This window comes from Acanthisitta chloris, unplaced genomic scaffold (genome assembly GCF_000695815.1).
Source record: "Acanthisitta chloris isolate BGI_N310 unplaced genomic scaffold, ASM69581v1 scaffold21039, whole genome shotgun sequence".
NCBI classification, from domain to species: Eukaryota; Metazoa; Chordata; class Aves; order Passeriformes; family Acanthisittidae; genus Acanthisitta; species Acanthisitta chloris.
This window is the reverse complement of record NW_008692233.1, coordinates 1-12,302: the sequence shown is the minus strand read 5'-3', so window position 1 is coordinate 12,302 and position 12,302 is coordinate 1. Positions and strand designations below refer to the sequence as shown.

Genomic DNA, 12,302 nt, shown 5'->3' with positions numbered 1-12,302 from the left:
CTCTTTCAGTATGCATCAAAATGTGCCTAAATGTTCAAATATTATGTAAACAAATTGTTTTTCCCAAACTATGCAGAAGACTCATGAGTCCAAATAAAATATAAAATATAAATCTCAACTGCCATATCAGCCTCCTGGTGGCTAATGGCTTAGCAAATTAGGTGGAATGTTATGGTCTGATCATGAATGTTCGTTGTTTGAAATATTCTGTACAGCAGGAGTTGTATCTAGCCCCAGTAAAGTTCCAAGGTATGACTGGTCTCTAGGATCCAACATTTGCTCAGGCCTTACAGGATGAACAATATTTGCAGGTTGTGGAGTGAGAGTGTATTTCTCGAGAAATGACAGATCTGTCGCCCGTTGATAATCTGCCTGCTCGGGCTGTGAAGGAAGAATGCTGTGTGACTGAGCAGTGTGCTGCACTAGGTCAGCCTGTGGGTCAGGCATGGGCACTGGGACCAGAGTCACAGGCACACAGACTTCCGTGGATACATTCTGTAGCAAACTTTTGGCATCTGATTGATATGCTTTGGACTGTTCCACGTATTGTTTAGCCTCAGTCTGGTAAACTTTGTCATCAGAGGTGTACTGCACTGGTAAGGAGACTAGCTTTTCCTCTGGAGAAGATGCCAATGCCTCTTCTGCAGCCTTTGATCCATGAACATGATCAATATGATATTTCAGCTTGTCTTTTCGTTTAAATGTTGCATTGCAGTGTTGGCAATTAAAAGGTCGAGCATCTGAATGAATAACCATGTGTTTCGTTAACGTCTTCTTAATTCTAAAAGACTGATTACAGATTTGACATTTGTAGGGTTTCTCGCCTGTAAAGACAGAGAAGTAAGAATTAGTTCTTCTGAGTAACACCATATCACACATAGGCAAATACCTAAATGGATTATGGCATAGAGTCCTAGTATAAAACAACTTTACTAAAAACAGAGCATATGGTTAGCATCAATTTTGGAATCAAGTGAGCCATTAAAAGTCTCTTTAGAAGTTATGTAAGCATATTCTTCTCCTTACATACAATTCTCTCAATGCTTGGGCTTTTTGTCAGAAACACACAAAGATTATCAAAACATAAATCAAATGAAAAAGAAGAGTCTTTAAACTTGTTACAATACTGGTATTAAATAACCTCAATTTCTACTTCTATCTATGTCAAAAGTTCAAGGATTTTCCTAAACATAAGGCAGGAAAAACAAAGTCAAAGTGAAAGACATAAGCCTTTCCAAAGGGACTTCAAATCCTTGTTTGGATTAGGACTTGAAATGTAATAATCTCTGGACCACAGAAACATTTAGAAGCTCTGGGTAAATCTGGCAAGAACACACACCAGTAAACTCAAGGAGGAGGCACAGACAGCACACCACAAACCTGTGCTGAGGATTATCGGTGTTTGAACTGATACATTCAGAGAGCAGTATTCAGCAATGAATAACATACAAGAAAGAATAAAGTCTTGCTGCTTCCTCCTACTCTTGCCCTAAATGCTCAACAACCATAATGAATTAAATAACTGAATCAATGTTGATGCATACAAATACATTCCTACATGTTTTCTGGTTTTATTGGAGTTTATTTTTACCTGAATGTGTCCTAAAATGCATTTCCAAACTTGATTTCCCTTTAAAAACTTTCTTACAGACTTCACACTGGTGAAATGTTGCTTTGTATCTTTAAAGAAGAAAAGACATTTCATGTTAGACACTTTTTTTTTAACCAACTTACAACAAAGCTATGTGCACAGTCCTTTCTGAAATCTTTTAACAGCAAGATAGCTAAATATTAACGTTTCCAAATTTCCTCACCTATTTTCCTATTTCCTGGCATCTACATACCAATTAGGGCAATTAGCTTCTTTTCAATATTCAATCCTATTCTCTGCTAGGATTGGCACTGAAGTATTCAAAGAGCAAAAGCCACTAGAACTTCTTTCCTGACTCCAGAAGTATCCTTAAGTAACATTTTTTGTCCAACATCCACAAGAACCTTTCACTTTGGCAGAATTAGGCTGTAAATAGATTCTAGGAATGGTAGAATTTCTAGGTAGGCTACTGCCTACCAAGGAAAACCAAAGAGAATAATCAACATACTGTACTTTTAACACAGACCCCTCTATAATGGCTTCTACACACACTAGTGAGTACTAACAGTTCAATGCATCATTTGAAATACAACTAGGTCTCAGTTTATTTGAAATCTCAGAAAGGCTTATTTTTAGAGCTCAAGAATTTTATAACCCTATTGCATTTCCAATTTACACACGTAACTCAAGATTCAAAGTTTTTTACCTACTTTCAGAGCCACTAATCTGCTACAAGCTTCTAAAATACCTAAGCGTGGGACAGTTCTCACAATGTTTACATGATGACTAATAATTCAGTCTTAACTAGACTGCAATGACAGTATTACAGCAATCAACAATTTTAGAACAACATTGAGACAGATAATTGTGTGTGCAGCTTTTGCTTTCTCTACTGAACTGTCTTTATCTCAACCCACGAGTTTTTCTAGCTTTTACCCTTCTGATTCTCTCCCCCATCCTGCTGGTGGGGGAGTGAGCAAGCAGCTGTGTGGTGTTTGGTGGCTGCCTGGGGTTAAACCACTACACCACTTCAACCTGGAATAATGGTATCTCTATAAAGACTAAGGTATCAGGCATGACAAACACACAGACTACTAGAATTCTGCTCCAACATGCAAGTCCCAGAGAAGTCAGTTACAGTACAGAAGTACTTATGTAGTTGTAGGAAACCCACACTTACTTCTGCCAGACTTTTTCTCCTAGATGAACACTTTTGTAATGAACAGTAAGGTGATCTCTACGGCCAAAACATTTTCCACATTCTTCACACTGATGTGCTTTTTCACCTATAAAGACAAAATTCAATAAACTGTGGTTAAATGTTTTGTAACTTATTAAATGTCTAAGAGCTGTAATTCTAGAACATACAGTAGATTCATGTTCCCAAAGTTCAGCCAATCAAGCTTTTCCATACCTTACTCAGAGAAGGATTCTCTGTTATCAAAGAACAAAATGCAGGTAGTATGTTGGTTCTATCAGAGTAAGGGATTTTACCACTTGCTATATATGACTCTTACATATCATATATGACCATTTGTCATTCCTACAACGAAATTTGTGTTTGAAACAAGAGGCACTTCCCCAGACACTGACTGCATGGGAGGTACAAGTGAATAACTAGGAACATACTCATTATTACCTGATGTGAAATCTTCAATAATTCAGCTGCTTTAAAAGAGCAGCTTATTGAAACATACCAATTATTTTCAGCTATTAATTTTTAGACCTTAACATTACACTGCAGCATTTATCTTTTTAATTATCCTGATTTACATAGTTACCTTTTTTCTTTTAGACTGCTGTTTAAAAGTATCTTGATTCTTTTTAGCCATCTTGAGATCTTCCACAAAGTGGCAGAGTGTTTCTTCTCATATAAGTAGGAGTGTGGACAGTCAAAGAATGTAACTTTCTAGAGGGGGAAAAGCAAATAGAGTAGAAAAGAGGATTTTTTTTTTTTTTTTTTTACTTGAGTTTTCAAAGATTTCTTTATTTGATAGCAGACATGATTTCAAACACCAAAAAAGAAGCTGTCCTTCAACATAAAGGCTCAGGAAGTTTAGACTCTGATCACTTTCATATTTTCATGCTGCCTGGTAAGTATTTTGCCTCCTAGAAGGCTATATTCCCTCTGGATTCTGTTCCAAAAATGTCCCTGGTGAATCGTCACTCTTCCTAAACATTTAATAACCTTTCTGCACTCAGTGCAACAGGTTCTTTTTCTTCCTCCTGATCATCCCCATCTGGCTGTTCTCAGGTCTGACTTCCACCACCTTCCTTCCTTCCCTCTTCCCCACAACAGAGACTTCATAAACACCTCTTTTCAATGTTTTTACATTAAAGTGATCAGTGTACAAACTTCGACAGAGACTCTGACAGCTTCTTCTGTGTTGTGATAATAATGTTTCACACAATTGCCATTAAAAAAAAAGAAATCTGAACTCATTAAAAAATCCTCCTTTTTCACTTTTGCTTTTTTTATTTATTATTTTTAAAGCAATTCACTGTTACATGTTTTTGACTGTCCCTCAGCTTTCTATGTTACCATGGAGGAAACACTTGGCTTTTGAACCTTGAAAACATGTAATATTAACCCTCCTTTAGTAGACCTTAGAAATAGTGAAAAGAGCTTTTATCAGGACTGAAACATTGTATGTACTGAAAAAAAGAAATCCGTAATTAATTTTTTATTTGTTTTTATTTCAAAATAGTAATTTTGTAGTCAATTAAAAAAAAATACCTACCTGAATGTATTTTTTTGTGTTTTGTCAGATGGTCATGCCGAATAAATGTTTTCCCACATTCTTCACATTCATATCTCTTGTCATCATGGTGGACTCTTAGATGAAGTCTGCATAGTTATAGTCATAAACACAACCATAAAATGCAATTTTGTCAACATAATCTGTACTGCTAATTCAATGCAAAATACCAGAAAACACAGTCTTTAATGCTTTGCATAAGTGTAAGGAAATAACTTTTGGTTGAAGTACCCTTAAACTGCTTTTAGAAAGCAAGAGAAAACAGAGCTGAACTCTTACATGTGATACTAATTTAGTAGACTATTTTAGACCTTTGCTTATTTTCCCTTTGAATAACAAAGATACAAAAGTTTAAGGTGTCCAAGAAACTCAACCTTGATACAAGATTCGTAGGGAACTCTACCTGTGTTTAAGCCACTAATGTATTATAAATTAAATGACTTCTCACAGATTATGAACATATTTTCAATATTTAAACATGCTTGGAGCATTTACTAATGCTGGAATAAATCAAAATACATACATTACAAAGAATTATGTTGATAATATGCTGATATATCACCAAATAAGTAAAACAGTTTAGCAGTTTAATAAAAACCTGTACCTGTAAGAGCTTCCATGGCGAAAACTCTGCCCACAAATACTGCAAAGATGAGGCTTCTCTCCACTGTGAATTCTCAGATGTTCTTTCAAAGTTGTTCTGTTTAACAAAGGCAGCGAATCTTAATTTTAAGCCACATCTCTGCCACTTTACAGTGAAACATACTATCATTTTCTCAATTTCTTTAACTCTGATGGATCACAATATATCCAAATGACTGCATAAACATACATACAGTCAAAGGCAGAATGACAACCTATCATTTACTGAACCAGCTGGGTCTAGAAACAGGATCAGTAGAGAAATAAACTATCATCCTAACGCCCATTTGGAAAACATACATTAAAGAAATCTTTTCAAACAAATGCAAGATGTTCTTAACACAGTTGTACCTCATAAATAATTACCTGCAGCTGTCACCCTTAATTTCAGAGGTGATCAGAAAATGATACCTGTGGCTCTGGCACCACCTTTTTAATACACTCTCCCTCTGAAATGCTCTCGCTTATGTGAAAAACTCAAAGCTAAAGCATACACAAAATCAAACAAAAAATCTAAGTAGTTCTCTGTTCTGCTGAAGTTCAGGTAGTGACTCAACTCCTTACCGTTCCCTGACAGATTTTCCACAGATGAAACACGTCCATTTCCTCTTTCCTCCATGAGTACATTCTATATGGCGTTTCAGATTTCCTGTATCATTGAACTGGCGGCCACAAATATCACAAGGAAAAGGCCCTACAGGTAGGCAGACACACACAGCAGTATTAACTGTCAGCTAAACTGATCAAGATGCAGACTGGTCATTTGTGAAAACCCTGATCCATTTACCAAGCGAAAGTTCTGTCTCACAAATTACTAAGTTTAGCACAGTCAGCATACTTTAATTAGACTTTGTGCACTTTCTGCTCAGGAAAGTTCTTTCTAATACATGGTATTCTGGCGAATTTCATGTCCGTGAAGGAAAAATATAGAATTAACCTAGCAGAAATAATTAGTAATAAAAAAGTCTTCAGAATACTTCAGGAAGAGAGGAAAAAAGGTCTTTTGAAAACTTCAGGAAGAATCTGACTCCAGAGCTGAGAACCAATTACATGCAAAAAGAGTTTTAAAACCAAACTAACCTTAACTCTTCTTCCCCCCCACCCCCCAAATTTTGCACTTATGAGATACAACAAAATGCTTCAAAAAGATAGCACAACAGAAAAGTTAAAAACTCAAACACCAAAAAGCCTCAAACAACTCTCCCACAAAACCAGAAAAGGGAGAACTGGAAAAGGAGGTGGGGTGGAAACCAGATTGGATCAGAACATACAATGGTGGAGAAGGGTTTTACTTTTAATCTATTGTTTACATGTCAGAAGGAGGTTTCATACCAAGATGGAATTTTTCTTGATGTTTCAGTCTTGCAAATCGGGATTTAAAATGCTCTTCACAGTAGGTACACTTAAAGGGTTTATCCTGAGAGTGAAGGATCATATGCTCTTCTAGGTGAGGTCTTCGAGTGAAAGATTTCTTACAAATCTAAAATGATAATATACTTTGTCAAAGATACTTCAATTACAACCAGTTTTTTTCCTATTTATAAACTCTCAAGAGTTTAGTTCACCTGCCCTCTGCACCAATATAAGATTAAACATGTTCTTCAAAAACCTACAATATCCCAACTTGTAAAGTTTTGCAGTCATCATCAAAACCAATCTGGTTTTGGATGCTGAAACAACTCAGACAGTGATAAAATCTGCAGTATAAGCTATTGTAGAACTAGAATCATACTTGCTCCTTTATTTCCTCTGGGAAATTCTCTGACAGCAGGTATTAAAGAGAAAATGCCAATACCAACAAAGAAATATAACTCAAAATATATTTTAGAGCTGCAGAACCTTCACAAGGCAAGAATTACTGGAGCTTTTTAGTACTTGTTCTCAGATTAACCAAAACCTAAATGTACAAGAATTATTAGTAGTGATTAAAGTAAGCATGCAGTACAAATACAGAACTGAAGCCACAGCTCAAATTTAGGAATTTAAACTAGGTATTACAACTTAACACCAGGGTCCTATGCTTTAACATAAACCAACAGTGCTCACTGATTTCACTGTGAAACTCTTGCTGTTGTTTACAGCAGCTGAATTTAGCACTACCCAACTCCCACACATTAAATTGTGCAATCAGTTTCTCAGAGCACATCTGAATAAGGGACTCAAAAGCAACAGCTTTTTTTGTTTAAAAAACTCATTACTGTTCAATATAGGTGTAAGAAAATTCCATACCTGGAAAAAGTCTAACAGCCTTCTTCCTTTTCTTTACTATTAATACTTTATTATAGTTTCTTTAAATTTGCTCATATTCCTCAAGGATTAAAGTATGGTCACCAAATCCTGGTGTTCACACACAGTCTACAGCATAAACCAAGAACCTGCAGAAATCCTGCAGCAAACTGTGGCACCTCAGCCCCCAGAATATACTACACAACCTGGAAACAAACTCACAGCACTCAAGGGTTCTGTTCAATCTCCAACTGCTATAAAAGCTAAACTTCTACGTCTGCTTTTAATGCAAGTCCATTATCAATGCTCATGAGCTGGAAAAGAGCAGCAGCTCACTTTTTAAAAATTTCTACCTAAAATTATGTTCCAGCACCTAATGTGACAGACACACAGGGCCATAAAGCAGTTTGCATAAACAAAAGAGCTGCCCTGAGAAAACAAAAAGTAAACCAATTCCCTTAAAAAATCCAAACAAAAAAACCCCACATTTGAAACCTTAAAACATTACTTGGAAGCAAATAGATTGAGAATGGAAGTTCTAAAAACTACTTTTTACAGTAGATGAAGTTTCACACATAGCTGAGGAAAATCAAGGAAAGTATTCTATGATTCTACAACTAGAGATAAATTTAGTACAAATTTACAACTCTATGGACATGCATATGCAGCTAAATGAGAAAGTGTTTCATATTTAACATGTATTTTCCTCACTGTTGAGAAAGCCTTCCAGAACAGTATACTTTATGGCCAGTGCTTGATGTGCATAATTAACAGGACAGCAAATACTCTGTTTTTAAAGTATTCATAACACTCAAGTCTAATCATCTGCAAATTGATTGTCTGACTAACAGTAATAACTGATCACAGTAAAAAATACTGCCTCTATTTTAGAATTCAAATTTGTATTATCTACACAACCACAAGTTGTACATGCAAAGTTCACATCCTAAATCAGCCCAGAGGAAATGTATACCATCACTTTGAGATTTCACATAAACACATACCATATCTTCACTTCATTTCACAAAACATACTTTGAGATTTCACATAAACACATACCATATCTTCATTTCACAAAACACAGTCTCTATATTAAAAAAACCAAAAGTACTGAAGTATTGCTTACATCACATTTCCAACCTTCACTTTTTGTCTTCTTGATAGAAAGAAATTCTTGTACATTCTCTGGATGAAACCTAGGAAAAAGACAGGAGATGAAAATACTCATAGCTTTCCAAGATGTTCACATAAACACATACCATATCTTCATTTCACAAAACACAGTCTCTATATTAAAAAAACCAAAAGTACTGAAGTATTGCTTACATCACATTTCCAACCTTCACTTTTTGTCTTCTTGATAGAAAGAAATTCTTGTACATTCTCTGGATGAAACCTAGGAAAAAGACAGGAGATGAAAATACTCATAGCTTTCCAAGATGAAGATCACCCAGATATTACATATTTCTAAACTTTGTGTGTCATGAAGGTTCATCATCACACAGGTAGAACACATTCCTGATACTGAAACAATTCCAATGGCACAGAGAACTGGAAAGCTTTGCTGACTACGGAATCCTGTAGAATCTCCTATGACAACTGGTAAGACAGAGGACAGCTTCAATTATAATGCTTTGTGGATATTTACAAAAAATGAGGGGAAAAAGCAGTAGGTAAATAGTAATACCTTAAGATTAGACCTGTCATGAACAAATTATTCACCCATAACTATCTGCATGAAATGGTTTAGCCATCTATTATCACCAACAGCATAGCATCACACCTAAACCCAAGGAAGATATTTTATTCTGCCTCCAAACTAAAAGCAGCACAACTGATTATTAAGGCTGATGTGTTCTGACTGTGCTAGCTAATTTGAAACATTCTAAAATTTATAGTAACAACCACTGCATAATGCCCACAGAAGTACTGCTATTCCTTGGGGCAGGTTAAGGGTCACTGGTAATCCCCATGCCCTTTGAAAAGATACTAATTTGAAAAAATAGTTGTAAAGTAACAGAATATGCTGTGTGCATACATGCATTTATCTTTACTTTTGAAATGAAAAAAATGCTTCTGCAGACATATTTGTCCATACTTGCCTCTTCACATGCTTCGCTAAAGTCTTTTTGCTTGCATGCAGCTTATTGCAGTAGGGACATTTGTGTTCCTTTTTATGGAAGTCAGTATCACTGGAGTGTTTCTTTCTGTGCACTGTCAGGTTGGATTTTGTTGAGTAACGCTGGTGACATATGTCACACTCAAAAGGCTTCTCACCCGTGTGCACACGTGTATGGCTCTCATATTTCCCTGCACAACAACAAAATAACTGTTAGCATGAACTGGAACAGGGATCACCTACATTGCACATTAGGGATTTGTTCTCAATTGTAAGCTCCAAGAACCCTCCACACACATACCTAGAGATGTCTACTGGCTTATATCACTGAAAACTGCACAGTGCTCACCTATGTGTTTGATGCAAGGTTCCTTCACAAACTTCCATCTTAACAACTTTTAAGATAAAGAGTAAAAATCACAGGGCTCTGTATTACTGTTAAATCCATGTGAGGGTTAAGAGTCCCTCTTCTTCAGCCCAACAGCATACTCTGTTCTTAAATACTGGAAGTTACATTACTCCTCTTTCACACACGGAGCCTTCACAGAATGGGGAACAAACTGCTATTTTAAGGTGCTTTCAAACAGCAAAACACTGAACTAATGATACAGATCTTCTGACATTATCTGCATTTGGCACCCAACCTATTAGCATAAACAAACCCACTAATCTCTCATTTCTTTCACACTGTTTGCATTTCCTTTTCTGTTTGCCAGTTTTCTCCCTGAGGACAGAATGCTATCCTACACTGCAGATCTACCTACCTCAAGTCAATGGCAGGCTCTCGGCTCTGTACTAGATCACGTTTTTCTCCGTAGAATATGCATCACACTTCTGTAGCTCATAAATTTAACATACACATCAATTGTCTAACACCACACAAGTTTATAAAGAAATACCCTATGTATCACTTGTCTTAAGGCATGTTTCGCACATATTTTTGGGCTCAGAACTAGAATTCTAAATTATGAAACTGCAAAAGGTGCAACGTGCAAAACATGCCATTACAACCCTAAATACTCAAAAGTCATTTATTTCTGCACAGTAGCTGTGCTTTTATACTCTATGCTAACAACCAGAACCCAGAGCAGTGAGAAACAAATTCAGTATTTGCAGATTCTTCTAATACTGCATTCAGTTAATTTATTGAAACTGTTTAACACCACAGACATAACTGAACACACTCAGAAAAATTAGCAACACACTGGAGCAGTGAGACAATTCAGAAACTCTGATCTTCACTCTCCAGGACAGAGAAGCAGCTCAGTTTATTTCCCACACAAACAGCACCACCATATGGTAAAAGAGAACAAGATCAACCTAACTTGCTCTTACCTATTCGATCAAATTTTTTGTCACACTTGGGACACTGCAGCAGTTTTTTGCTACTGCTTTGAATGATGACTGGAGCTAATCCTTCAGGAATATTTCCCATTGAATCAACTCCCTCAGAACCCTCTTCAGCATCATTCTGTTCCTTTTCACTTTGTTCTTCAGACTCTGAATCTTCACCTGACATTTCCTCTTCCTGTCCCTCTTCATCCACATTGCATTCGCTTTCACTGTCTTCAAATTCACTTCTATCAGATGTCTCCTTGTCAGAACTGACTTTTTCCAAGTTGCTGTCAGAGGCATCACCACTTTCATTGTCACTGATATCAAATTTAACTGGACATTTACGGTTCCTCGTGGAGCGTCTAGTGGAATAGTTTGCCTTCTCAACCATCTTTAACCCATGTTTCCTTTCCACCGAAAGGGATCGGTGAGCTTTAGCCAAGTGATTTTCTAAGGACTTCTTGTAACAGAAACTTCGGCCACAAAAAGTGCACTGATGACTATTTAACAGCTTACCTGTCAGTTCACTGAGTGTTTCTACTGGTGTAGGTGCATCAGTCCCCACATCAGTCTGTACATTAGAAACACTTTCGTTATTCAGTAACTTCACTGCATCTATGATATCTAAAAATTTTGCTGCTTCTAGCACTAAGGGGATTTCATTTTTATAAACAAAAAACTCAGAGGTGTAGAGAAACTCAAGCAAATGCTGAAAGACAGAATGAGTTACATGATCTAATGTGACGACATCAGTGCTTGGATTTTTGCTCAAACAGGCATGAAAATAACTACTCCCAACAGCCACAACAACTTTGTGAGCACTAAACTCTTTTCCTTCTACAATTATGAGTAAATCACAAAATGATGGATGTTTCTGCCTATCGTCATTTAAGTATTTAAGCAAATTTTTGTTATACTGCAATGAGCTTAGGAGCTTTCTTTGTTCTGGTGAGGGTGCAAGTTCTTGGGAAGATTCGAGCTGATCTGCAGGAGCTATTTCTTCAGACTTGGGGACAATTTCTTGTGCACAGTCCACTACAAGAATCTGTTCTGAAGAATCTTTCTCATGGCCCAGACGAACCTTTTCATTTAGACTTGCAGCGAGCCGTCTCCTTTTCTTCATTGCAAAAGTGCAACTTCAAGACCAGGAGCTTCATAGGTGACTAGCAAAGAATTCCTCTGAAAACTTGGTTCTGCTCCGGACCTTAAGAAAATCTGCAACAGTAATTTCATACTCTGCAAAAGAATCATGATAAAAATTACTGTTAGTGATTCACCACTACTTCCCTTATTAATGCTTAGTGTATTTCACGCTTAGTTTCATCCATCCTGAATAACTTGAGCTTTTATTAAATCACTAAACAAAAGGGCACAGACTCAAGCTCTGCCAGGGGAGGGTTAGGCTGGCTATCAGGAAAAGATTTTTTACAGAGAGAAGTCAGACATTGGAATGGGCTGCCCGAGGAGGTGGTGGATTCACTATCCCTGGAGGTTTTCAAGATGAGACTGGATGTGGCACTTAGTGCCATGGTCTAATAACCACGGTAGGGTTGGACTCGATGATCTTTGAGGTCTCTTCCAACCAGGCTGATTCTATGATTCCGTAAAATCTCAAGGCTTAGCGTTCCAG

General features: G+C 36.8%; 1 protein-coding gene across 1 annotated transcript; it reads right to left on the bottom strand.

Annotated features, from left to right (window-relative positions):
• Nucleotides 1–21: 21 nt before the first annotated feature.
• ZBTB41 (zinc finger and BTB domain containing 41) lies at nucleotides 22–11,862 on the bottom strand. Its single transcript, XM_009082581.1, has 10 exons — nucleotides 10,673–11,862; nucleotides 9,321–9,528; nucleotides 8,545–8,614; nucleotides 6,325–6,472; nucleotides 5,557–5,686; nucleotides 4,955–5,050; nucleotides 4,333–4,439; nucleotides 2,772–2,877; nucleotides 1,592–1,680; nucleotides 22–824 (listed from the first exon to the last, which is right to left on the bottom strand). The coding sequence occupies exons 1-10, from the start codon at nucleotides 11,793–11,795 to the stop codon at nucleotides 181–183; spliced, it is 2,721 nt and encodes a 906-aa protein (XP_009080829.1). The 5' UTR covers nucleotides 11,796–11,862; the 3' UTR covers nucleotides 22–180.
• Nucleotides 11,863–12,302: the final 440 nt, after the last annotated feature.

Excerpts from the sequence above, each read along its gene's own strand:
- ZBTB41 (XM_009082581.1), bottom strand. The coding sequence starts at position 11,795 with ATGAAGAAAAGGAGACGGCTCGCTGCAAGTCTAAATGAAAAGGTTCGT. Across the intron at positions 8,615-9,320 it reads TTAGCGAAGCATGTGAAGAG|GTTTCATCCAGAGAATGTAC; the intron begins GCAAGTATGGAC and ends TCTTTTTCCTAG. Across the intron at positions 4,440-4,954 it reads CGCCATGGAAGCTCTTACAG|ACTTCATCTAAGAGTCCACC; the intron begins GTACAGGTTTTT and ends ATAACTATGCAG.